Here is a 26,530-nt window from a genome sequence, read left to right on the forward strand (position 1 = left end):
GGTTACAGCTGTGGCCTGTTAAAGTCAGGCCTGCTCCTAATCTTTAATAATTAACCCCGCTGCCACTCTTTAGGGGATAAGATTACTTTCCATGCTACCTTTATTTAGTTATATTCTATCCCCCTACATCCCTGCACATGGCAGGGGCTGGAATGGGATGGGCTCTAAGGTCCCTTCCAAACCAAACCAATGTGGGATTCTATCACAGCCTAAAACCTCCCAAACAGACACTGAACCCAAGGAGAACGAGGTAAACGGGGAAAAAATCCTGAGCCAAAGGGGACGGGCACCAGCAGCGAGGCAGTTACGGCCCTGTGCTGCTGGGCAGGGCCAAAGGTGGAGTCTGCTGCACCTCCTGTGGCACCAACCAGCCAACAGCACCCTGGGGTGTGTCCTGGTCACATGTGACCAATACAAGGAGAAGGGAAAAATCTATTTACATGGAGGAGACCATTGAGGAGCAAGTCCAAGAAGGAAATAAAGACAGTCATGGTCAAACATAGCTATTTATTTTCTCTTATAAACAGCCTTCAGTTTCTTATTGAAAAAAAAAAAAAACAACCCTAGGATTTAAATATTTTGCCCCATCACATACAACCATCTGTATACATTATTTACAACTCTCAAATAAACATGGTGCGGGTTTTCAGACATTCAACTTATTCTTTTTGAATCAGAAGCTGTTCTTGTTCAGAACTGAAATCTCCATCAGTGACTACAAACTGAAGCGGTATTGGCACAGTTAGCTCACAGTAAGGGTTCTCTCCTTGCATTTCACGCGTTACACTGAGTTTTGTCCCACATGTTTCAGGATTCTCAAGGAGGAGGAAAGGTTAATGTCGCTTTCGGAATTAATTTCTCTCTTTTTTTTTTGACCTTCCAAAATGGCCTTTTACTGAAGCCTCGTTCATTTTTACTCAAACCTCGTTGGTTTTCATGAAAACCTTTTTATTGCATCCTTCTCTCTCTCCCAGGGCACGTGCCCCTGCACCACACAAGCACAGCATTCCCAAGCAGTCCAACAGCCACGACAATAAACGTCCCCTCCGCGACACGGCTCGGAAAAATTGTCCCCAAGTTGCAAACGTACAAAAATAATGAGTATAGTTCAGTGGCTATAAAAAATTAATCTCCCCTAAAAATACAATATTCTATGAACAATCTGGGGAATCGGTTCTCCCGACAAAATAAGGTAACTGGGTATTTTCCTAGGCTGCAAACTGAACCTGGCAAGAGGAAACCGTAAGAAAAGCAGGGGAAGGAGGTTTAACACTGAAAATCACCAAAGTTAGTCTCGTGTTAAAAGAGAAGATATCCAGGAAAAAAGGATGGGCATCCATAAAACTGCCAGTGGTTTCAGGAGTAAAGGATTGGAAAAGAGACAACTGCTACCAGCAGTGAAGGAAATGAGATCTGGTGCAGAAGGGAATACTTGAGTGGGGAAAAAAATCAAGGAATCTCTGCTGGTGCTGCAGCTCCTCAGCTATCCAACCTAAAGGGGAGTTATGTACAGGAACAGCACTCTGGCAGGCAGGAGAGGAGGAGGAGAGGGCAGCAAGGAAAACCACAGCTGTCCATAAGGATGTGTTTATAGCAGAACTGTGTCTGGTGACCCGGGAGAAAGGAAGAGGGGTGAGAAATAGAAAGGAACAATCTGAAAGGTAAGTTGAGTCCATAGCAGCAAATAGGTGTCCTTACCTGGTTACTGAGGGTCAGGGACACTGGGAGAGGGCTCAGTTCCCAAGGACTGAGTAAGGGCACTGCTCCTCTCCATCTCCATGGAAAAGCAGAAGTTCAAAGCTCTACATTGCATAGTAAGCAGGAAAAGAAACTGGATACTTGCAGATGGGCTGCCTGCCTCTCAGAACCTCTTTTGTCTCCTCAGCCACCTGCAGCAGCAGAAGGCGGTGGCTTGGTTCCTCTTTGCTGGAGTAACTTGTATCCCTGACTGGGACTGGAAAGACTTGGACACACATCCCATATCCATCCACCCCTGGCTGGGCTCCCTGGGCTCGGCCCTTCGCCCCCACCCAGCTCCAGGGAGGAGCCACCACCCAAAGCCCTGACAAGATGCAATGTGCTGGGAGCAGCAGAGCACCACAAAGCACAGGAATTGGGGACCCCACCAGACTGGAGGGCCTGAGGCAGCACTGGAAGCACAGCCTGGTTCAACCCTGCTGGCACTTTCTGCTCCCCGTGACCAAAGCTGGGAGGTTTTGTGCCCGAGCGCTCCTCACCCCTCCAAGTCCAAAGTGGAGGCCTGGAGCAGAGCAGGGTTTGCCTCTCTGGGGTTTATTTGGAGGGGCAGGGGGTGGCCCCTGCTTTTCCTCCCATAAATGCACTATTTTATAAACACATTCACTCGATCCAGGTTCCTTTGAGTGGCATTTCCATGTGCCCTTACTCCAAGAGTGTAAACACACATCAACTTCTGGTCCCACAGCTTTCAGAAGCAAAACAACAGAAAAGCTGCAAAAAGAAATAGCACGGGGACCTAAATCCCCACCACTGCAAACACGTCCTCAATGATGTTCTTTTCAAGTGTTGTGGAATTAAACAATGTGTTCATACAGCTGTCAGGCAAATCATGATCTCCCAGCTTTTATTACGTGCCTAGAAACTATTCGGTCAAAGACTTTCTACTGCCAGATACTGAATTAAAAAAACACACTATCCACCTAGGACTCATTTTGATACATTCCAATTCTGATGGGCCGAACTGCAGCAGATGCCTCTGGATTTCTAGAACTGGCTGTTCAAAAGAAAAAAACTGCAACAACAACAAGAAGAACTAAGCCCTCCTAGGGCACAAGTGTGCCAGGAACATGAACTCCTGCACTGCTGTGTCCACACAAATCCTCATTTCTACACCTTCATCCTTTCTGCTGCTTGCTGGCACAGGACATCAAACCAAGGAGCCACCCTGAAATGAGAGGCATCCCCTGTTTAGCACCTGGGAGCTCCTGCCTTGCTCACTCTGTGTCCAAATGGAGCAGTTTGGATTTGGGAGACGGGTGGCTCTGGCGCTGTCATGAGGATAGCGGCAGAGGAAAAGCCAGAAGATCAGGATCCCTCACTGGAGCCCAGCAGCTCCCCAGGGAGTCACTTCTGTGCTCAGCTGTTCCCTGCTGCCCGTGGCCACTCACCTCTCCTGCAGGCTCCTGCGTGCCAGCTCCAACTTTACGCAGCGTTTTTGGTCGAGCCGAGACACGCAAAACAGAAGCTCAACTTCTCCGCCATGTGCTCACCTTGGCCTCCCTCCTCGGCTCCTGCTGCTTTTCCCAACAGCTGGAGCTCCCTCAAGATGGGCAGTGGTTTTAAACAGGGGACAACACCATCACAGTAACATGACTCCAAAGCAGCCCCAGGAATTATCTCCCCTCCAAGACACATTTCCTCCAACAGCAAACACTGGCCACCAGAGCCCCTCCTCAGAGCCAGGCTTTGCATTCCTAACTTAGAAACACCTTTCCAGCAGTTATTTTTCAAGCCAGGTTTTCCTTATTATTATTACTACTATCCCAGTGCAATTTCTTCTAGGGAATATTTTCCCTAATTGTATTTGTGCAAACTACCTGTTCATTTGGCAACTGCTAGGGGAACTGAACGAGCTGGCTGACCCAACTGATGCTCTCCTGCTAAGAAAATAAAAGCAACTGCGCCAAGTGCCATGGCACAGGCATGGAACTGCTTGCTAAGCACAAGGCCTGTGTAATTTTGACACCACCTTCACTGTTTCACTTTAGCAAGCACTTTGCTTTTCTTCCTAAGAAGTAATCTAGCTTTGAAAAATTCTATATTCATCTCTAAAAAAATAAGACAAGTATTTGTATTAAAAGCTGGAGATCACTGATTTCAGCAAGTTATGGCTTTTTTTTTTTTCCTAGTGTAAGCATAGATATATATTTTTAAAACAAGTTTCAGTAAGTGTCTGGGTGTTAGTACATATTTTCTGTTTCCAGCAATGTTCAGTATTGTATGTGCTTTGCACCTCAGAAGTGAGTCTGCCAAGGCACTTAGAGAATGTAAGCAAGTCTTCCAGGGACTTCATGAGAATGGGCTACCACTGACACAACACAAGAACCCATCCACCAGCAGAGTCAATCCCCCAACCAAGCACGTTTCCTTAATAAACACTCAGCACCTGCTAGAAATTCCACAATTAATAACAACAGTAAAACAATATTAATTAAAAAAAAAAGCTATTTACCACATATCGCTAACAGAGAAAAGATTTCCCCTAATAAAAGCACAGAAAAGTAGATCTCAGCTGTCACTGGTAACAGCACAGGGGGGTTGTTTTGTTGTTTGGTTTTTTTTTAAAAAAAAATTTAACAAAAAACAAATACCACAAGCTCGCTTAAAGAAACAAGTGACTCCAAGAAGTCCTCTTCCTTTTATCTGTCCTTGGAGGTGAGTTTTTCAATCAGTTCTTGAAGTGGTGCAAGTTCTCTTCTATCAATAAGGTTGAATTCCTGGAACAGGGATGAGGAGAAAGACACAGAGTTTTGCGGGTACAGCTGAGGTGAGAAGCCTCCTTTAGCCAGAGCTCATCTGGCACTCAGCCCTCTTCAAGCCCAGGCTCGGCCACTGCATCCTCCCCTGCCCATCTGCCACTCGCTGACCCCAAGTGTTCCACTGCCTGAAGCTTCTTCTCCCCCTTAAAGGAAGGGAACCTAAGAAGATGCTGATTTTTTTGCACAAGGGAAGGGGGATAATGTAGCTTGGAAGGGAGAACATAGTTTGCCATGTCCTTACCTGAACAAAGAATATAAAGTGCTTGAAAGAAGTGTTAAGGTGTGCCTCCTCCTGCAGCTGGATCACCGGGTCGAAGTGCTGGTGGTAGATGTGGGCGTAAACTCTGAACAGACGCTTGAGAATTGTCTTGGCCACTGACATGAAGTTCTTTGGGAATGGTACACCTGGGGAGAAGGAAATAGAGGGCTTATTCTCCAACTGCCAGGCCATGTTTGTCTGCTGTGAAAGCCACTACAGGCCAGGGCAGATGGAATCAGTTCCAACAGCAGACCTTTGTCACTGCACAGGTTTTACTGAAACCGGCTGTAAAACGGCAGGTGGCTGCTGGGAGCCATGAACTCTTCAGTGGCACTTCCCAAGGCTAAAAAAAGATCTGTATCAACCCTCTGAAAAGAGGAAACCTGCCTAGCTCCTCCTCACCTACCCATCTCCCCAGTCAGCTTAGCTCTCCTGCAGCCTTTCCCCAAGTCCTGCCCGAAGGCCAGAGGCTCTGGATGCTCTGGAGCCAGTCCGGACCTCACCAAAGCTTGCAGGCCTCACCATCAATGTTCTCATGCTCCTGCTGCAGCCTGCCCTGCACACATGTACATGGCATTTCCTCCTCTGCCTGCTGCAGCACACGGGAAGTTCATACTTAGCTGCTTAGTTTGTGGCCTCTGAATCTCTCCCTGAAGGCACGGTTTTGTCCAAAGAAGCTCAATGAAAATGTGCCAAAAGCCTCAGAAACTATTTACAAAGTTAAGGCAACTAAAAGATCCTCCCCCCGTTATCTTTCCCAAACTGTTAGTTGGTCATTATTTCCCTCCTGCTTTTCAGAAGCAAGCCTCTTTAAAACATCTATTTTTTATCTTCACTTCAAGAAAACCAAGCAAAAATAAATCAACTTAAGATCAAAGCTGCAATTCAGCTGCTTTGGACATAAGGCCTGAAAGTTTGTCACGACAACCAGATATTCCTTCTGTGACAAAAAGCTGCCAGTTACTGGTTACAAGGGTCTAAGACCCTCTGATGTTATTTCTAAACAAAATTAATAAAACACCAGATATACTTCCTGCACCCAGAATTGTGACAGGTGTTTATTAGGAGCACTAACAGATGGGTCAGAGTTCACGCATTACAACACACCTTCAAAGGTAAGTGTATGCAGACAGATAATGTAACCTCCCAAACCTGCCCCACACATCAAGCACTGAGGAGACCTTTCACCCCTGGAGTGTCCCTGTGCAGGTGTAACCTGAGTGCCCTGCTCAGCTGCAGTTACCCCCTCACCTATTTTGGAAGGAAAGAGCGTTTCATCATCCAGCTGGTCCTGGACCCAGGTCATCAGGTAATCGATGTACTTGGGTGCGGAGCACTTGATGGGCTTCTTGATGTTGGTGCCATCTGCCCAGTGGTACTCGTACCTGGGGTGAGACAAGCTGGCCTTGAGCACCAGGGAGCCACTCCTGACGGGCCTGCACATGGTGCATCACCTTGGAAAGACGGTGCTGAAAAACCCCAGCACACCCAACACGGGGAGTGTGACAACACCAGCTCGCGGGTGAACCACAGGGTTTGTATGCTACAGATCACACACGTGGTTTTATGCAAAGCTTAGCTGATAAATCTGTCCTCTTAATTTGTTTAGCAAATTTGGTTTTGTCAGAACAACTGCTGGGAGAATATTTTCACCATAAACAAATTTGATGAGGGATTACGAAGGTGCTGCTCACAATGGGACAAAAAAAAACCCATTTTTCTAACAGCAACAAATCACAGGGTCTGAAATCATTTTAAAACTGTATGTAAGAAAACATGCAAAAATCCCAGACACACCAAATGGACCATGTGTCTGGATTTATGAAAAAGCAGGATTTCTCACCACCCAGTACTGCCCTAATACCAAGATTTAAGTGGTATTCATGTAGGAAAAATATCAACACTTATCTGAGATGCCAAGATTTTGCTCTGGTGCCAGAGCAAAACCACAAACTGAATTAGAGTAGGAAAAGCAGAAACACTGGATGTCTCAACAAAAGCATAAGCAAAAATCCAAGAAGGGCACAGGGATTCTTATTCAGGCATCTTCTATTTCTACAGTGCCTACGAGGAACATTTTGCCCCAATGGAATGCCTGCATATAAAACCTTTAAATCTTCATTTAAGAAGTTCTCATTAATGTTTCAGAAAAACAAAGAAGGGAAAAAATAATTTTGATAATTAATTTACTTCCCAGATTAAAGGAAAAAAATAAACACCAAACAAATATGAACACAGACCAAAAAATATCATCTTGCTATTTCCCACCCACTTAACAGACATTCAAATCCTTCTTCTATTTCACATCCTTGCCACCCAACCTTGGCACTCCTCTCAGCTGGTCTCAAGCTTTTAAATGAAAAATCATCTCAAAAAGTGCCCCCAGTCACCAGTGTGTGAGAAAAACATTCTTACTTGGGGCCAGCAGACATGACAGGGCAGCTCTCCTCCGTGCAGAAGTCCGTGATGGTTCCATAGAGCATGTTGATCTGGTTGAAGAAATCAACAGCTGGAAAGCATGGAAACCACCTGTTAGCACTCTGCAGCACAAGATTCCTACAGGCCAGGCTGTAAAGCACAGCTTCTGGAATGGTTTTTGGGGAAAAACTCCGTTGCTTTTTTAAGATCCATTATAAGAGAGATGTAGAATGCAACCACCGACTTTCTGGAATAGCCTCCAGCAAGAGCTATTTAATTGTTCACTGCAGCAAAATCTTCAGTTGGAAGACAAAAAATAAAGGAGAAAACCTAGTCATTTCCTTTCCTGAAAGTTTGGTGCATTTTATTACAATCCCAAATTCTACTGGCAAGTGTGGAATCCAAGAAAGATTTTCAGCATAAACTTTCCAACTAGAGAGAGCAGGTACTCGTTAGGTGTCAGTGCCTTCCCTCAGGCTTTGTATTCCCAAGGCCCACCTTTCCCAAGAACATCTCATACAACCCCAGACTGCTTCAGGCGGGAAGGGAATTTAAGGACCATCCAGTTCCATCCCTGCCATGGGCAGGGACACCTCCTGCTATCTCAGATGGCTCCAAGCCCTGTCCAACCTGGCTTTGGACACTTCCAGGGATGGGGCAGCCACAGCTTCTCTGGACAACCTGTGCCAGGGCCTCTCCACCCTCACAGGGAAGGATTTCCTCCTAACAGCCCATCTAACCCTGCAGTTATAGTTACTCCTTCAGTTAATTACTCCAAACTGTTAAAGGAGAAGGTTCTTTTTCATTCTGTCACAAGGAACTGTGGTCACTGCAATCAGCTTTGAAAACCCACTTTATCTACAGGTATTTTTCAGAGGATAAACAGCCAACATTAGGCAAATGTCACTGGAGCAAGTCACAGCTACTACTCAGCAGATGCAGGACACCAGCCTTGGCTTCTCCAGTGCCCACAGGAACTGTTAATTAAGTGTCCATTCCCTGCTCCCAGCAGAAACCACAGCCCACTGCTTGCTTTGAGGCAAGCATGTTCAGAAAACCCACACAGGCTCCCACAGAATGCCTGATTATGGCAAATCCCACACATGGAAGTCTCAACATCCACAGGCCCATCAAATCATTCCCTAAGACACCAGTCAGGCTGAGAGCAGAGCAAGAAGCAGCAGCAGGGCAGAGCACACTTGTTTTTCGCTCTCAGGGTCAAGAAGGGCAAAAGCAATGACTTGAAGTGACACACTTTGTCTCCTGATGAGACCTCTCTGTGAGCAGAAGGGGCTCACAGCTACTGCTGGGGCCTGGTGTGGTGCAGGGATGCTGAGGGAAGGGAGCCCCTCACCAGCTCACTAATTACACTAATTGCACTGCAGCTAGTTCAGCAGTCAAGTCACTCAGGAAGGGAAGAAACTGCTGCCACACAGGAAAGCAGACACACAGAGTGCAGGAACCACCAAAAGGGAAGGATGCCAGCAATACATGAAGCATCTTGAGCAATGCTTACTCACACAAGTGGGCTGGCTTTTTTCTCTAGTCTAGTTTTGCAATGCAGTGTGAATTAACTTTTGCAAAGGATGGTGTCAGCAATTCCAGCCTGCCCTGGAAGCAGTGGCAAGCGCAGCAGCAGAGCACCACATGACTGGTTGGGAACAGGAAAGTGAGAGTCAGTGGGACAGTTCCACTTCCCAAACATCTCAAAGAGCAAGAAGAAAAAAGGCAGAACCACAGAAACAATTGGAGGACATTTAAATCAAACAATAATTTCTACTGCAGTGCACAATCGATCCTGTACCACCACTGGAGCACATCAAGCCTGAGAGGCAAAAGATGAGCAAACACCCAGACAGGGCACAGAGCTTGTGGCAGCCACAAGTGCACAGTGCAAAGGGAGACTCCATTCTTTAGGAGCAGAGGGCAAAATCCATGCAGCAGGGAGAGGGAGGAGGAGGAAACAAGGTCAAGCAATTAGAAAACACTAATTTAGGCATCATTGTTTGGCCTGAAAGCACAGAGTTTGGACAAACAGCTTTAGAGGAAGTTAAAAGAATGACATCAGAGACTTACCAGAGCAAAGGCTCAAAACTTGGTAAGCACTAAAGGAACTAACTTCAGGAAAATTACAGACCCCATCAGAATCACAGAACCATTCAGGCTGGAAAAAGACCTCTGACATCATCAAGTCCAACCTGTGGCTGATCCCCACCTTCTGACAATCATGTCTAGCTGTCCCCTGGACATCTCCAGGGATGGGGACTCCAACACCTCCAATGCTTGACAACGTTTTCCATGAAGGAGTTCTTCCGGATGTCCAACCTGAACCTTGAGGCTGTTTCCAGTCACCCTGCCCCTGTTCCCTGGGAGCAAAGCCCCACCTGGCTGCACCCTCCTTGTCAGGAAGTTGTAGAAAGCAAGGTCCCCCAACTCCTCTTTTCTCCAGGAACAGACAGGGACACACAGCTGTCCTGCCCCAAGTGTCAGCCCACTTCCAACAGCCCTGTGATGAAGAAAAGGCCAGTGACTCACTGTTAACTGCCACCCATTCATTGAGGTCCTCCCCGTCTGGAAGCATCACGGCCATGCGCAGGTTGCCGCTCCCCAGCGTGGCCTCAGCATGTTTGAGCAGCTCGTACTGGTGAGACCCCTCGGGAATATTCTTCTTTGGTTTGAAGGTCTTGGAAGAGCGACTGCCACTGCAAGAAAGAGAGGAAATCTTTAGAGACCTTTTGGAACGGGAAGCAAAAAGGAAACAAGCACACCAGCCCTGGGTAAGGACAGGATTAAGACGAAATACTTCACCCACTCACGTATTTTCATGTTGCAACAGGGTATTTACCAACAACTGGGATGCCCAACTAGCAGGGATTCTGACTTGTTTTAAACCATTTTCTGACCTAATCACTTCCTTACCTAAAATTTTGTTTGTAAGAACGTGGACTTGCTTAGGAAAAACGTTTAGACATTTGAATTTTAAACCACAGCAGTGAGCCTGGATGGCACACAAGCCCCCAGCATGTCAGTAATATGACATGCAGAATTAAATATTTGCAGGGAAGTGTCAAATGAGTCAGTATTTCTGCGTATTTTCATGTATGAGCTGAGATAAGAGTTCTGTCAGAATGGGCAAACTGAGCTCTGAATTCCAATGCAAGTGGAAAGCTGCGAAACCCAGACAGCAGAATCCTCATCACAAACACTATCCAGATCTCATTCCTTGATATCAAAACTTGGCCAATGTTTCACCATCTCTCTAAGGACCAAACAGAATTTTTTACAGGTGGGGTGCAAGGGCTGTCTCTCTTTATTCAAGGTCCTGGCACAGGATGCCCAGAGAAGCTGTGCCTGCCCCTGGATCCCTGGAAGTGTCCAAGGCCAGGCTGGAGGGGGTTTGGAGCAACCTGGGCTAGGGGAAGGTGTCCCTGTGCCTGGCAGGGGTTTGGAACAAGATGGCCTTTGAGGTCACTTCTAACACAAACCATCCTGGGATTCTGTTCCATGGCCCCAGAGCTGCTCTGACTCTCTGGGCTCCAAAGGAACACCATCCTCCTCTTCCCACAGGCCTCTGAAGCGATCCTGGCTCCTGGGTGCTGTGAAGAAGGGCTTGGCTGGACTTCCAGGGATCCTGGGATGGTAGAGCTGCACAGCCATGAGCATTGCCATGGACACCCCAGCAACACCAGCACAGCCTGCAGCTAAATGCAACCAGGAGCCAGAAGGACAAGGAGGGAACGTCCTGCTCCCGTCTGGTCTGTTACAGGACACTTCTAGCTGCTCCTAGGCATCTGCACCTCAGCCTAAGCCAGGATACCAGACACAAATCCTGAATTAAATAATTGCCTCCCAGTGGGAGTGAGAAGCTTCTGCGGCTCAGGGAGTTGCTGTCACCTCCCACCCCTCCAGCCATCTGCACCTGGTGCCAGGCCAGACTCAAACCAGCTCTGAACAAAGAAGAAACTAACAAAAACCCAAGGAACAAAAACCCCAAATCTCTTGACTGACTGCTTCACTTAAACCCAATTATTGTCTTTTCAGGAATAAAGCCACTTCAGAGGCACTTGGCCAACATGAGGAGTGAAAATACAACCTAAAACATCTGGAGAGCAGAAGAGACTGAGATCACTATCTTTCCACATGTGTCAGCATAAGCAGAAGGAACCCAGCACGAGCTAAATACAACCTGGAAAAAGGTTATGAAATAACTAACCCAAGCCATTATTGTTTGTATTTTAGCACTAAGAGTAAGCCCAACAAAGGGACGAGGGTTTGGGTGTAGGGCACAAGGAAAGCATGGTGAAGGAATTTCCTAGGTAAGTAGTTTGCTCTGAGACACTCTGGGTAGGAATTCACTGTACCCACCCCAGCCTGTGAGTCTGCCAGCCAACAAACCAAGTCACTGTATATCTGCTGAATACCCTGCACAGATCCACAGTCAAGGAAGCAGAAAATGCAACATGTTGGAAAAAGCTTTAGGTAGCATTTAATCCCTGCTCCCCCCTTCTCAGAAACAGGGGGATTCTTCCCATAAGCTGCCAAAGGCTGTAACAACAGAATGAAGTACTGCTCGAAGGGAGCCCTTCCATCTTTGCCTCCAACACCTTTCTGATCCCTGCTTCTCCAACGCAGCACAGGCACCCTAAGCCAGCAGGAAACGGTCTCACAGGCAAGGCAGGCAGGCATCCAAAAGGAAAAGCCATTAGGATAACTGCAGCCTGGTAGTTGTCCCGTGCTATGGAAATACCTGCAATTTTGGCAATAAATTATCAGAATTCCATGCATTTATGCAGTTCGCCCAAGCCAGTTAACACACTCCCTGAGACACAGCTCAGGGACACCCTAATGCAGCCTCCATCTTGACAGGATGTGGTTTTTCTTGGAAAGTTTGGTTAAAAATATTGCATTACTAAACAGTACTCCAATTACCTTATTAGTCCAGAAGCTCTCGTATTATTTAACAAGAAAAAAAAATTACTTTTTCCCATTATGCCGATTGTTTGACGTGACAAATTCAGAAAGTTGTCTTGACCCAGGTCTATTTCCTTAACCTCTTGAGCAATCAGTGAAAAAAGTTTAACTTTTAAAGAGTTCTGCCTGTTGGCCAGCAATACACACAATCATCCACGCCTGGGTCACATGTGACATTCTATTTTCAGCTACATTCCATCATGGAATCAGACAACTCTGTCGAGGTTTTCAAACGCTTTAGGACAGTAGGCAGCACCTGCCTTTTCTTGTTAAGAGTCTCTGAGCTCTCCTTCATATTAACACAGAAGCGAGAGGGGACAGAGAAACCGGTGAAGATGCCATTTTCCTTGGACATAAGGAGGCTATGAAACACAGAGCAGGTTGCACCATCCCCACAACGCGCCACAACCAATATGCAGCCTCTCAAGGAGAAGGGACTTCTCAAGGTATTCCAAGGATGCTCTGCTCCCTTCCCTGCCACATGCACTGCTCCTAGCAAGTGATTTCTCCCTTCTATTCCTGCAGGGATCTGCAGCCCCAGCAGTGCCAGCTGCAGCTGGGCCCAGCACTGAATGAGGAGCTGTGGCTGAGGCTGTGTGCAGGGCTGGCAAGCCCTTCCCACCAGCAGGAGCCCACGCAGCCACGTCACCAGCAACACCACATTTCCTCCAAAGCTGCCACTTGAGCCACTCATCCGCTGGCAGGAGGTGGGCTTTGTGATGCACCTTCTGCAGGCTGCTCTGTCTCAGGATGGTAAGAGGATGTTTCCAGAAGAAAGGCAAAATGTGAGGTGTTCTGCTCACCCCACACTGCCTCAAACAGCTCATCTCAGCTTCAAAGGCAGCACTGGCAGATGTTCTGTGCTCAAAGCACCTTAAATACCCAACCTCAGCCCTTGATAAACTTGCCAGTAACTGCTCCCAGGAGAAGCCCTTGGGCTGGCCTAGCTTAAACCTCCTCACTCCCAACCATTTGTCCACAGACACCTTCAGCAGGGATTTTTAACCATTTCCACCAAGTCTGCCGCAGATTTGGGGAAACCTGAATTAAACCAGGTAAGTTTAGGCTATTTATTCATAAAACTTACCCCTTCACAGCTTGCTCTCAGCACAGAACTGTGCAGTGGCAGCATTTTCAGCACACACCTGCCACCTACATTCCTCTAATTGCCGCCTAATGCTGAGGGCCCCTTCCTTGGGGTAAGGAGTGCGTGACTAACTCCTGGAAGCACAGCTGTACCACTGAGAGCCTCCCCAAAGCCATCACCACCACGGCCAGGCTGAAATAAACCCTTCAAAGTACTTGGAAAAGCTCAAGAGATCCTCAAAAAGCTGAACTCAAAACCGTGCACAGAACATTCACGCAGGGCATGGAAACTTCTATTTTAACTCCTGCTTTTTCATCTCCAAGCACCTTCAGAAGCATCAATTAATGCTCCTAAAGTACCTTTGAAGTAGGGATCATTAGTGTCTCATTACACAGGGAAACTGAGGCAGCAACTCACTGCCACAGGCTAACCAGTGAGTTTATCAGAGAAGCCCCCAAGTTTTAGCTGGGCACTTCTTTGTCTCCCTTCTCCCGCTGTGCCTCTTTTTAAACACAGAAACACTCCAAGACAAGACCCAAATTCCAGAAAAGCAAACATTTCCAGCCTTTAAACAATAATACAGGCCTTCAAATGATAACATCCTGCTAAGAATAGAAACATCAGAGAGTGAGAGCGGTTTGTTTCCACCAGCCAACATGTCAACACAGAAACTAAAATAAAAGCTCGAGCTACTTTTTGACAATGAAATCAATAGCTGCAGCCTTTAAACACCTTTTCCCTATGAGAACCACAGCATCAGAAGGACAGCAGGTAAAATTAAGCTGAACACGTTCAAAATCTGCACTGATGAGATTGAACTTGAGCACTTCTATTTATAAAACTGAACAGTCACAACATTTCTGTTCTGAAGAGAGACAGTGTGAGGGCAAAGCATTGCTTCCTTCAGTTCTTACAGCATCAAAAAGTCAACTTTTTCCAATCCAATTCCCATTCACTGCAGGAAGCCTGTCTAAGTCCAGCCACTTGAATCTGCAGGTAACAAAAGCAAGGCAAGAATTCAGGATGCATTCCATGCAGCAGCTCTGGGAAGCAGCTAGGAGCTGCCAACTCCTTACACAACACAGTTGCTCTCCCAGAGGGTCAGGCAATGGTTTGAAAGCAATTCCAGGCCTAGAGCTTTTGTTTTGGTTTAAGGAGCAATCATTGGCAAATTGAAAAACTTCCCCAGACACATGGTCATTCCTATAGGAACAGAACACATGGGGCTCATTGTTTATTAGCTACACCACAGAGTAACTTGAATTTTCTGGAGGTTTTTGAACCTGAAGATGCTTCTCAAAAGGGGTATGGTACCTCCTCCTTCCACTGGAGTACTGACAGGGAAATCAGTGTTTCCATGAAATTTTTCCTTCTCTACACATCAAGGTGGGGACTGAAATCTGGGGAAAAAAGCTGTCTACAAAGACTGGGCATCCCTACAGGATGGCAGATGAAAAAGGCACAAGCTCATGAACAGCTCTTAAAAAACACAGGTCCCACTATACACAAGACCTGACACGTTACAAGAGCAGCCCTTTATCAGATGATTCACATGCAGGAAAGAGAAAGTTATTTAAGGTAGCCCTAAGGAACAGTTTTGCTTTTGCTCGCCTCAGCCACCACCCCTCAGTGTTAAAGCTGACATAACCCTTACACATCCACATTCTTAAAATGCTTTTTTTTCTGCTGTACGCACACAGTTTAGAGCCAGTGACTTCGAGCCAATGTGGGATTGGTCCAGCACAACTTTTACATGCACCAGAACACCCCTGAAGGGAAACCTCTGCTGGCTGAGCTGTGAGCAGGGGACAAGCTCAGCGTGTTTGGGAGGGCGGTGGCTCTACTGCGCCCTGTGCCCTCACTCCCCCTGCAGCAGCACATTGTGCCAAACCCACAAGGATGTTAGGTGGCCACAGCCTGTTTTCAAGCCAAGCCAGGCATCCACACTTCCCCCTGCCTCCCTTTTCCGTCTGCAGGCTGACAAAGTGCCTGTAAACAAGGGGGAGGTGTTGTGCTACAGCACTGGTGCGTGCTACCACTCCACCCAATGGCGTTCCTGCTGTTTACCCACTTGGATGCAACCCTTCTCCCAAGCAGCCACAATTCCCAGTGCAAGGAACAAGCGAGCATCCAGAACCCCATCCCATGACCGGGAAACCGTCATCAGTTTGCTATGCTTCCAACCAAAATAAATTCCCTTGTTTCATTTACAACACATTCATTTATTACACTTTCATCTCCTGGAAAACCCTCAAAATAAACAAAGCAAGTCACAGTTGCCCTCCCTGGATACTACCAGAGCCCTGTCTGCGCACTCCAAGCACAATTAAACTACTCCCAAGGCAGCCAATGGCTGCGGAAGTGACTCAACCTCTCCTGCCCTGTTCCCTGCAGGACTAACAGAGAGGGGCAGGCCAGAGCCACAAACAGCAGCGTGTGTCACAGAAAAGCCTGGATCCAGGTTCTCCAGGCAATCGTGCCCTCCTGACTTGCAGGGACAGGCAGGCAGACAGGGGGACAGCACAGGAACTGGAACATGTCCGTGGCACTACACCTGCAGCCTCCTCAAACTGTGGATGCCACTGCACTGCCACTCCCAAATCTCCCACAGACTTTGTCCCAGAGCCTTATGACCACCAAACTTGAAACACATTTTCACCCCAATTAGCAGCAAAGAAGCTTGCAGCAGAGACCCAAGTACCTGTGCGCATTCTCCTCCTCCTGACAGCCATTTGAAATCCTGTAGCATCAGAGGAATCAAGATTATCCCAAACATTTTGTTGCACACTCCCAGGAATCCACTGACTACCCTGAGGCAAACACAACACTGTCTTCACCCACCAAACTTCAAGCTTACTACAAACAGACTTGATCTTTTTAAGAAAGGTGAGCACTAGTCTTTGCTGTTCTGTTGGGCCCTTTCAGTCAGACTGAGATCCCCCATCTATTTCAATATTAACATTTACTGTGTACATAGACACACACCTCGTGGCAGTGTAAGGAACAATCCAAACTAGATATGTTTCTTCTAGTATCCTGATATTCACGTAGTACTTGCTTAATAGCATGGGCTGCTGGAGCTTTGAAGAAGGCAAACATGAAGTACTCCTTCTCCAACTCTTGTTTTATCCTGCCAGATGGAGTTCACTATTTTGGACATTTCAGCCCCTGATTAAGCTCCCTGCAAGCTAACAGCATAATTTCCCCACTAATGTTCCCCTCCTTTCTCGGGGATCCCTTATTTCTGTAAATTACCACCAGCTCACTCAAAAGGGAGGGCACAGTATAAACTCCAGCTCAAGTCAGAACTTCACCCAGTAACATTTCCAAGTTTAGTTTCCACAAAGGTTCAATCCTCTTTACTGCAGGAATCTACCTAATACACCATTCCGTGGGCACAACCACCTTTTTCTTTTTTAAATCTACCCTTCCCTGTACATAAAACTGAGCAACTCACCGAAGAACCATAACGAAATATGTGTGATACCTGTGATTCCCTTACTCCAGCACTTCTTCCATGCGATGAGCAGGGAGCAGCATCCCACACCAAAGGTGTCTGCTGCTCCCCACAGCCAGCTGCTGCACCTGCCTGGCAGTTTTCCTGAGGTTCAGCTGAATTATCTGTCTGCCCATGACTAACACAACGCCCTCTGCGTCCCAAGCTGCTGCTAACAGTCACACCCTGTAAATACATTTACAAGTAGGAAGCAGAGCTTTGCAGAAAGCCATCCACAACCCGCTGAGGGTGATAAATTGCAGTAATAAAAGCTTGGCTCTAGCATCAAATTAGATGATGTAGATCCTTACTTGTGCACCAAATATAGTGCTTGGAGAACATGCCTCAGAACATGGATGGCTTCCCAAAATGCTGATCAGTGCTTTTGGAAACTGATGCTTAATGAATGACTAAAGCAAATCTAGTCATACAACCTAAGAATTCCCATCAGGGCATTTCTAAAGGAACAAAAAAAAAGGCTTCACTCAAGAGTTTAAGACAGTCTTCAATCCCTTTAAACACAATAAAAAGAACCATCTCTTAACGTGCTTAGGGAATAGGCAGTTAAAGGAGAAATTTAACTAAATTTCATGGAGAAAGAGTCACTTTAACAGCTTCCAAAAGGCTGCCCTTTACTGTAACCCCCACGCAAAACAGGCTGAGGACAGGAACGTAGCAAAGGACAAATACTCGGCAACTTCCCAACAGAAAATCTCCAACAGAGACAGAAGGTTACACTTGCACTTGGATGTATTTATAGGCAAAAAGGGGTCTGCACCCAGGAACTAACACTCACTAGAGGCAAGAAAAGACACAGAGAACAACAGGAAGAAGGAATGGGCAGGAGGCAGCAGTGAATAATCTAACAGCTTTCCAAAAATACACTGCATTATCTCACTCCCAAGTATTTCTTAACCCCCACATTTAATAAAATCCTGTACGTGCCATGGGTAACTATCTTCAGGAAGATTTGCTTATCTCTTCCAAAGTATCTTATCAGGAAAACCCCTCCCCGGTCTGAAGCATCTGAGAGGGAATGACTGCTCCTACATAGACAGGAGCACATTTCTTTTGAAGTTATTTAAGCTTAAGCATTTGACAGCTGAGCCCAAAGTAAGCTGAACTGTTCTATGAATTTAAATATTCAGACTTTTCCTCTTTTATTTTTCGCACTCCAGTTGCAGCAAGGAATTTTAAGAAGAGCTGTCAACCACAAAAGTTACTAATGGGACATTAGAGATGTTGTTTTTCCTAAAAGGTACACCTCATCTTTTGAAAAAGCAGTATTTTGTGGCCATAAAGTAAAAGACAGAATAACGCCATTCTGATTCCTGGATCCAGAACGCTGAGCAAGTCCCTAAAACAATTAATCCATTCAAGCAAAACCAGGCCTGTGCTACTGAAGGTGGGAAAAACACAATTAAAGTACCAGCTACTGAAACGAAATACAGGTTATTTCATTAAGCTCAAAATAGAGAACCCACTCAATCAGTATTTGGGTTGAAATGATTTCCATATCAAAACTCAGTTGTCTCAATTTCCAGCAAAAGAGGAATTTACCAAAGCTTACCTAAGCTCATTTGTTCCCTTTGTCATAAAGAAAGGAATTAGACTTGTGATAAAGACAACAAATCCAGGCATTAGGAGCCCTTATCTGCAAGATCTTCTCCTTCAAGTGGAGAAGGGATTAAGATTTTGTACGTCAGCATCTCAAGGACACAAGCAATTAACTCCGAAGGCAAGTGACCACACTGAAAGATGAAGTGGTGCAAGGACAGATGACAACAAAAAAACCCAAGCAAACCTCAACTAAAACTCAAGCGGAACATCACGAGCTGGATCTCTTCAGGTATGTAAGAACATAAAAAGGAATGGATTCCTGCCAAAGATCAGCTGTGAACTGGAGAAGAAGAGAAGAGAGGGTGAGCAAGGTAGAAGTGTCCTCACACACCAGAAAAAAAGCCAGAAGCAAAGTTGAGACCAGAAGCTAAGGCCACAGTTGGATTTCAGGGGGGAAAAAAAAGACACAAGAAGAGTGAGTGAATTCGCTTCCACGGGCTGCTTTTAGAAGCACCAAAGTACATTCGCAAGGCAAAAACTACTGTTACCTTGATGAATCCTCAGGGCGGGACTGACACTCAAAATTACCATCTCCTCCCCATCAACTGACTGACTGCTGACTCAGGCTACGGATTTGAAATGGGAAGCCAAGCCCTGAAGCAAAGAGAGATGCACCACACTTTGTATCTAAGCTCACTAAGAAATTACAAGTTATTTCAAACTTATTTTCCAGGAACCAATTGAAGCCGCATGGATACATGCAAATCCTCAGCTCTCGTTCCCTTCTTTCACATCCCCTCCCCAAAGTATCTACCCAAGCAGCAGTGCCCTGGGACAGATCTGTGTACACAGATGACAAAGCAAAGCACTGGATCCTCAGAATACCACGTCATGACATGTAAAGGCTGGAGGAATTTTTCCAAGTCCGTGAAAAATAACTGCTATACTTAAAACAGATTAAAAAGCAGCCGAATTTATGACCCACAGGCTCCTTGTGTATTTAAAAGGAGTAGAAAGCCCAAAAAAAGAACAAAAGCCAAGCAGCCAGTTCATTGTAGCTCGGCTCCAATAGGAAGCGGCTTAGTTTACAAATGCTAAAAGCATCACAAAGTACATCCTGTGGTTTATTTAGGCTTGATTTGTGGGTCACAGGCTTATTGATAGCTCTGGCAGCAAGATCTGCCTTACTGCTTATGAAGGAAGACTTAAAGTGGCCAAATTTAATGCAGTTATTTACTTCTCCAAGAAAAACAAGCAGCTTCACTGTGTCAGCCTCTTGCAACCCTCCAGCCACTCGCTGCCTGGTGGACAAATGCTTCCAATATTTTATCCTTTTTCAAACAAGATAAAAAAGACTACATATGTGTCAGGACAGCATCAGGTGGAACTGTGGCCACAAAGAGGCCCTAAATCCAAAGCCCTGTCTGCAAGTAAAAGGTGACAAAGGCATTTGATAACGATGAAAATCCCAGCCACTCTCCAGCACATAAATCACCCCCAAAACCTCATTCCACCGCTCCTCCCTGCAAACAGCTAGTGGCATTGGCTCACTTACACAGAGGGAAGGACAAACAGGGGAAAACAATCGTGGCATAAAAGCAAACAATTAGGAAGCAATTAAGACCGGACATCACTGCGCTGTAGTAAACACAACTTTCACACTGAACAATGCCTTTCTTCCTTAGCTATTTTTTCCATTACAAACGAATCTTTCTACCTGAGAAGGAGTTATCTAACAACATTTAGAAGAGACAATCACTCACTTCACCTACTATGTGTTCCCAAAACACAGCAGCAGGGGCAAACGGTGTTTTTCCAAGTGCCAGGCCAAGTGCAGACATCTCCCAGGCCGAACTGGTCTGCACAGCTCTGTGACTCCGAGGCAGACTCAGTCTTGCAGAAATAAAAGCCAGGCAGCAGCTTCCTCGCTCTCTGCCTCCGAGCTCACTGATAAGGCAGCAGCACTCCATTATGTGACACCCTAAACCCCACGTTTTACTTGGCTGTAAGCTGATTGTCACAGCTGATTCCGTTTAAACCCCACCGCTACGGAATAGTTCTGCTTTCCTCGAAATTCAAAATTACTGCTACCAAGGCTTAAAAAAAATATTTGGGAAGCTGGCAATAGCTTTACAGTTCTCTCTCCAATTTATTTGTGGGAAAACGCGAGAGACTTCTGAATCCTGGTACTTTAAAAAAACAAAACAAACAAAAAAACAACAACCCACCAAAAAAAAAACCAAAACAAAACAAAAAAAAAAAAAAAAAAAAAAAAAAAAAAAAAAAACAACCCAACACCACCAGGAACTGGACACAGCACTAATTGCAGCAGTAAGCAGCTGATTTTATGTTAACATATCCCTGTGTGGAGAGCTTCTGCCCTGATCCCACTGTAGCCTTACACTCCTCAAGATAAAACTGAAGTAAACAAATCCATTGAAACACAGCGGAGGAAATACCTGGATGTCCCCTGTATCTCCTACTTCTAACAGTCTGCAAATGCCTACCCGCTGATTTTTCCATGAGCAAATTCCAGTTTAGGAGTGCCTACCGGTCCTCTGGGCGAGTCCTTGATGGAGAGGAGATAAACACCTCTCCCAAAGTATGGAAGGAGCACTCACAAAGCACTCAGCTGCTACACTGCCCGCGTTGGACAAGAAGCAGCTACCTGGCACCTCGGGAAACTGAGGAAGGGACAAAAACAAACAGCCCTGATGTTCTCCAAGAGCAGCAGCAGCCTGAGGAATTGGGAAGGCCCCACCATCTCAAAACAAACCCAACAGCCCTGATTCTGGTACTCATCTCGAAGAGATGTCGGGGGAAAAAGGTATTACCTCACTACAGCTTCTGTACATATATTTACACACAAAGTATGGTTTCAATTAAAATAAAAACAACAACAAAACAACAAACCATGTGGAGCATCAGAAGCAGCTGCCAGACTCCACTGTGCTGTAGAACAAGGCATTGAAGGAAGAGCACATCTTGCCCCAGTTTGGTTTACAAGTTAACTTGGCCTTCACTCACCAAAACACATGCCCCCAACAACAGCCACTCACTCCCACTCACCTCCAGCAGCTCCTCGCCCTTGCAAGGCTGATCAGGCAACAACTGCTTAAACCAATCTCTTGATTAAAAAAGCCTGTGCTGGAAACCTCAGGGAGGGATTCACTAATCCAAAGATAGGGGCTCTGTGGGGTTTTTTTTAAAGAAAAGACAATTTCAGAACTTCAATAATAAATCTGAATCTTTTCCTTTTATAAACAAATGGTTTTCATCTAGCTTCCTTTTTTATGTAAGTCTTGCCAGCAGAGGTTAACACAAGCATGTTACCATATGGCACGCCCACCAGAACTATCTTTAATTTTTTTTCCTTGGAGATGTAAGCTAAAGTACCTGCAACTATGCTGTAATTTCCTTTTAGAGAGAACTCATCAAGCAGAGGTTTTTTGGAACTGGATATATTTTCTAGCCCAAGTCCCATTTTTAATTTATTTTTAAAGACTCAGGATAACTTATTCAACTGCTGGAGAGGTTTACAAAGTCTTTTCAGAAAGGAAGAAACAGATCAGAAAGAGAATACAGCCGCTCTGAAAACAACAATCGCTGTCAAACTCCAGTTGTATTAATTCAGTGACTCGCCTCACAAGACAGTCTTTTTATAGTGCTCCCCATAAGCAGAGAAGACAATGGCTTCCCTTGATTTTATTTTCTCCCCCCATGTAGCTTTATATATCACTGGCCCTAGCAACAGTGAAGAATAGGCAGGGATTTGTCAGCGGACAAGGGGGGCCCCACGCACGCTGCGTTATCCCAGCACAATCCCCCGTTCTTGGACAGCGGGGAAGCCTGCGGGAGAGCACAGCTTTTGGCACCGTGCTGGGTGTCACACTGACAGGCTGCAGCCCGGAGCCTGACGAGAAACCTGTGCCACAGGTTCGCTGCCGCACAAGGACAATCCAATCCCCACAGCCAGCCCCAAACTGTGATCAGCCCACTGAAGGACAGCAGTGCCACCGAGGCAGGGAACAAACACTGCTGGCACCTCCTCACCAGTGACAAAGGGATGAAAAGGTACTGAGAAAGACTATGCTACAAGTATCATGTAAAAAACACGAGGGGTTTGCAGCTCAAAATGCAAGCTGCCATAATTAATAAAGCTGCAGACATCCACGTGCTATCTTGGAGTAACTCTTATCAAGCCAAAACTCCAGTCTGACAAAAGGTCATGCTACCTTTCTGGATCCCTAAAAAAAAGCCAACCAATGAAAAAAAACCCCACCAAAACTCCATGTCAGCATCACAGAAAGTTTCCCTGGTCACCTCGAGGCCTAGCAGGCATATTTTCAACTTTTTTTTTTAACCCATTTCTAGACTGCAAATGAGCAAATTAGGTGCCATCTACAGCAGTCTGCCAACAACAGCTGAGGCAAATTTGCCAACATTTCTAGCTTTGCCATGCACTAACTCCAGTCTCCATTTCTATGTTTCATTCACAAGGATAACTTGGAACAATGGAGGAGAAGGTAAAGGTTTGCTATCCTAGATTTCAGAAAAAGGGGTCTGAAAAAACAAGAAACCATCTCACTATTGCCTGTGACAGAGGGTGGAAGGTTTCATGCTTTTCCATTCCCAGTTAGCCAAATGCGACGGAGAGAGGCTCTCTGATTTGCAAACCAGACTCCCAGGACACTCGAAATCCTGTCCCCCCCTTCTCCATCCACCGTGGCAGCTGAGAATTAGGAAGGAGAGGGACAGCTGGGCTCCTCATTAGGAGCACGGCGCCTCCATGCACGGACAATCATCTGCACCCACCTCCCGTCGGTGCCTCCCGGAATCCCTCCGGGAGCACGACAGACCAGCGGGATGGGGACGGCAGAGTTAAAAGATAAACACAAGGGAGAGACTGAGGAGGAAGCCAGCGCCAGGGTTATTTGTCTCCATGAGAACACAACTTACTAGGGCACTCCAGCTCTGAGATAAAGTCTCTTCTCTAAGCCCAGGACACGTTTACATCTGCTGGTTATCAATGTAAGCCTCTAAGAACAGGCAAATATTCCGGCAGCAGTCCCAGGGAAGCCGGAGTGCGCGGGAAGACTCAGCGGAGACAAGGCCCTAATGGAGCTTGGCTCTTCCGGGGTGCCTTTTTCGGCCGCCTCGATCGCCCTTCTTTCCCTAGAGCGCATCTTCGCCTTAATTAATAGGTCACTGAACCGGTTTATGTTAATTGTCATAAGTACCTCGTCTTTGTTTCCAAAGGGAGGGACCAAAGTTCATTCGGTTCTCGCCCACGAAGCAAAATTTCAAGAAGTGGGGCTCTGCTCGCACCTGTGTCGCCCCCGACTCCCGAGGGAGATTTTCCCCTTTTTCCTGCCGCAGTAAAGCCCGGCCAGGTCCCGATCGGGGCTCCCCCAGCTCGGGACCCCGGCCTGCCCCATCCATCACCTGCACCGGGGCTCACTTCCACACGCCAGCTCCCGACCCAGCTGCGCCACACCACGCTACGGCACCAACCTCTGCCGTCAGAAACGAGAAACCCGCATCAAAATATCATAAAACCTCGGGGAGAACCCTGGGGTGGGTGTCTGGCCCCAGCCCCGCTCTCGCCTACCCAGTGACACCCCTCCGCCGAGGAGGTGCTCGGGGCTGGTGATCCGTGGCTGTTTTCAAACTCGTATCCGTAAGGGGAAGCCGCACGGGAAGGGGAAGCCCGGCTCGCTCGCTCGCCCGCCCGCCCTCCAAACGCCCTCACGGCGCGGCGGCGGCGGCCCCGCCGCTCCCTGTCTGCTGCTCCCGGGGCCGCCGGGGGGCCGGGGCACAAAGGGGGAGAGCGGGGAGCGGACGGAGCGGGCGTCAGGCCGGTGGGGAGCGGCGGGCAGCGGAGCGAGCGGGAGGGCGGGCGGCGGCCGCGGCCGTTCGGCGGGCTGTGCTGCCCTGCCCTACCCTACCCGACGAGACGGCGCAGAGCAAGAGGAAAGAACCCCCCACACGCCGCGGGTACTCACAACAAGAAGCTCATGGCGATGGCGGAAGAGCGGGACCGGCGGCTGCCTAGGCTCGGCGCGGCTCGGCTCCCAGTGGCAGCAGCGGCGGCGGAGGGCGGGCGGGTGCGGGGAGAGCGCCGCGGGGCGGGGACACGGCCCGCCCGGCCGCCATCGCCCCCAGCGGCCCCCGCGCCGCCGCCGCTTCCTCCCTCCCAGCTGCGGGGCTCTGGCACGGCCGCGCTCCTCTCGGAGGCGTGGGGCTTCCCCTCAGGAGTCCTTTCGTGGCCCCAGGCACGGGCGTCCCCTGACAGCCATCCCGCCGTGCCGGCCCCTCAGAGGAGGCCGTGTGAGTGCCCCCAGACACCTCCATGGAAACGGGCACCCCCTGCTCCTCCAGAGCCCCCCTTGTCCCCTCAGGACAAAGGAGGCCACGTACCAGCCCACAGGTCACCACCACTACCAGAAAAAGAACAAAAAAGTATTAACGGCGTTTCTGCCCTCCTCATCGAACTGTTTTTTAGCAAAACGTGACAGAAGTTATTGTAATATTTCTTAATATTTGTTAGCAATTTCTAACTGGGCTGGTGAGGGTAGGCGGTGGGCAAAGGAGGGATACCCCTCAGGTGACACTATGGGCGGCTGAGGTAAAAAAAAAAAAACGGAGGTAAAAAAGCTGCAGTTTTTTAAGAAACCCTTGGCAGGCAGATATAGTCACATCCCAATGCTCTTTATGGCAGAAATTGCAATCCCAGGGTATAATTTTCACACAAAAATCTGGCTCTGTTTAGGTCAGTAAGAAGCCAGATTTTGGAGAGGGCGCAGGACAGGCAGCATGACCTCCAGGGATTCCCTCCTGCTGCAAGGGGAATTTGCCATCCCAAAAACCTCACATGGCTCCAGGTAGGCCAGAAAAAAGTCTGATGACTTTCAGATTTATCACGAAAATTCAGCACATCAAAATAGGCTACAATCCCACACAACACTAACTTTCCATCCAGCACATCAGGGGTTTCAGCTGTAAGGCCTTAGGTGGCCACACTGACAGTCATCTGCTTCCCTCACCTCACATTTTTAAATGCTGAAACTGCATTTTCCACTCTCTGTCCTTCAGACTAAGTCAAAATGCCAGGTCAGTGCATTTCTACGTAAATTAAAATTACACTATTGTTTTTAGGACACCTTTAAAAGCTAGTGTTTTACTGGGCAGCAGCGGTGTAATTAAAAAGCATTTCACGGCATTTGCAGTTCTCCTTTTGCCTGCATTAGCCAAAGCGTTGAATGGGTCTTGGAGCACTTTGTCACAGATGCTCTCAGACTTAAGCTGGCCATGTAAATCAAACAGAAATACATCACTGATCTTTCTGGCACATTCCTGCTGGCACACAAATAACCTCCGTTCCCACCGCTACACTTCCTCCTGCCCACAGAATGTTTCATTTTTTAAGTGACAAGTTAAAATTAAACCTCGGTTGCTGCAGTAGGAAACACTTGGCCAGGAGAGACGCTTATGTAACATGCAGGCTTTATGTCTCACATGAATATTGGGCTGCTGGGGATGGCTGAGGGTCACATGAAGGGCTCTCCTCGGCCCCAGGGGCTGGCAGGGAGCTGCAGCCTTATGTAAGGAGGCACAGCCCTGGCCTCACCTCTCATCTCCCTTTATCCAGAGTGCTGCAGAGCCTCAAGAATTCCTCTGGAAGGGCCCTCGGGCTGGCAAAGTGCTTTGGTCCTGGGCTGAAGTTCTTGGCTTTTCAGCACAGCTCAGTAAACACAGAGCATTGCAGCTGAAAGCGGCATAAAAAAAAAGATCGCAAAACAGCAAGGATTAGGAATACAAAAAAAGGGAAGCGGTGTTTTGTTTTTAAAAATAACACAGCGTATAAATAATTTTGGAAAACACTGCAGGAGAACAGAAGGTCAATTTTTCTTGACAGCAGATTACACAGAGGGATAAGGAATGTTTCCCAGTATAAGCACTTGTCTTAGCATCACATCTGATGATTTTCTGATCATCATTTTTAGTCTGATCAGACTAAAGAATAGCTGGAATCGATTGTTCTTAACAACAACCTGTTTAACATTCTTTAAGAAAAAGGCATCGCAGCTGCCAGGTAGATAAATTCTCCAAGGCAGATACATTCTTGGTCCTCGGCAGTATGGAGGCATCTCCTGAGACTTTTTGGTTTTGCAGAGGCAGATTCCCTCTCCTAAGGCAACTTCATTCCACAGCAGCTCTGT

At 47.2% G+C, this 26,530-nt stretch overlaps 1 protein-coding gene across 1 annotated transcript; it reads right to left on the reverse strand.

The window, feature by feature from the left end:
- Window positions 1–490: 490 nt before the first annotated feature.
- MOB1B (MOB kinase activator 1B) lies at window positions 491–24,438 on the reverse strand. The gene is made up of 6 exons (XM_030947800.1): window positions 24,314–24,438; window positions 9,730–9,896; window positions 7,192–7,285; window positions 6,028–6,161; window positions 4,759–4,922; window positions 491–4,475 (listed from the first exon to the last, which is right to left on the reverse strand). The coding sequence occupies exons 1-6, from the start codon at window positions 24,325–24,327 to the stop codon at window positions 4,398–4,400; spliced, it is 651 nt and encodes a 216-aa protein (XP_030803660.1). The 5' UTR covers window positions 24,328–24,438; the 3' UTR covers window positions 491–4,397.
- Between the last annotated feature and the right edge of the window lie 2,092 nt (window positions 24,439–26,530).

This window comes from Camarhynchus parvulus, chromosome 4 (assembly GCF_901933205.1).
Source record: "Camarhynchus parvulus chromosome 4, STF_HiC, whole genome shotgun sequence".
Classification (NCBI taxonomy): Eukaryota; Metazoa; Chordata; class Aves; order Passeriformes; family Thraupidae; genus Camarhynchus; species Camarhynchus parvulus.

Bases quoted from the DNA above. Each gene is read 5' to 3' on its own strand.
- MOB1B (XM_030947800.1), bottom strand. The intron at 7,286-9,729 runs GTGAGTCACTGG...CATGCTTTCCAG, and splicing joins TGAATGGGTGGCAGTTAACA to CTGTTGATTTCTTCAACCAG. The intron at 4,923-6,027 runs GTGAGGGGGTAA...CCTTCTCCCCAG, and splicing joins GCTCTTTCCTTCCAAAATAG to GTGTACCATTCCCAAAGAAC.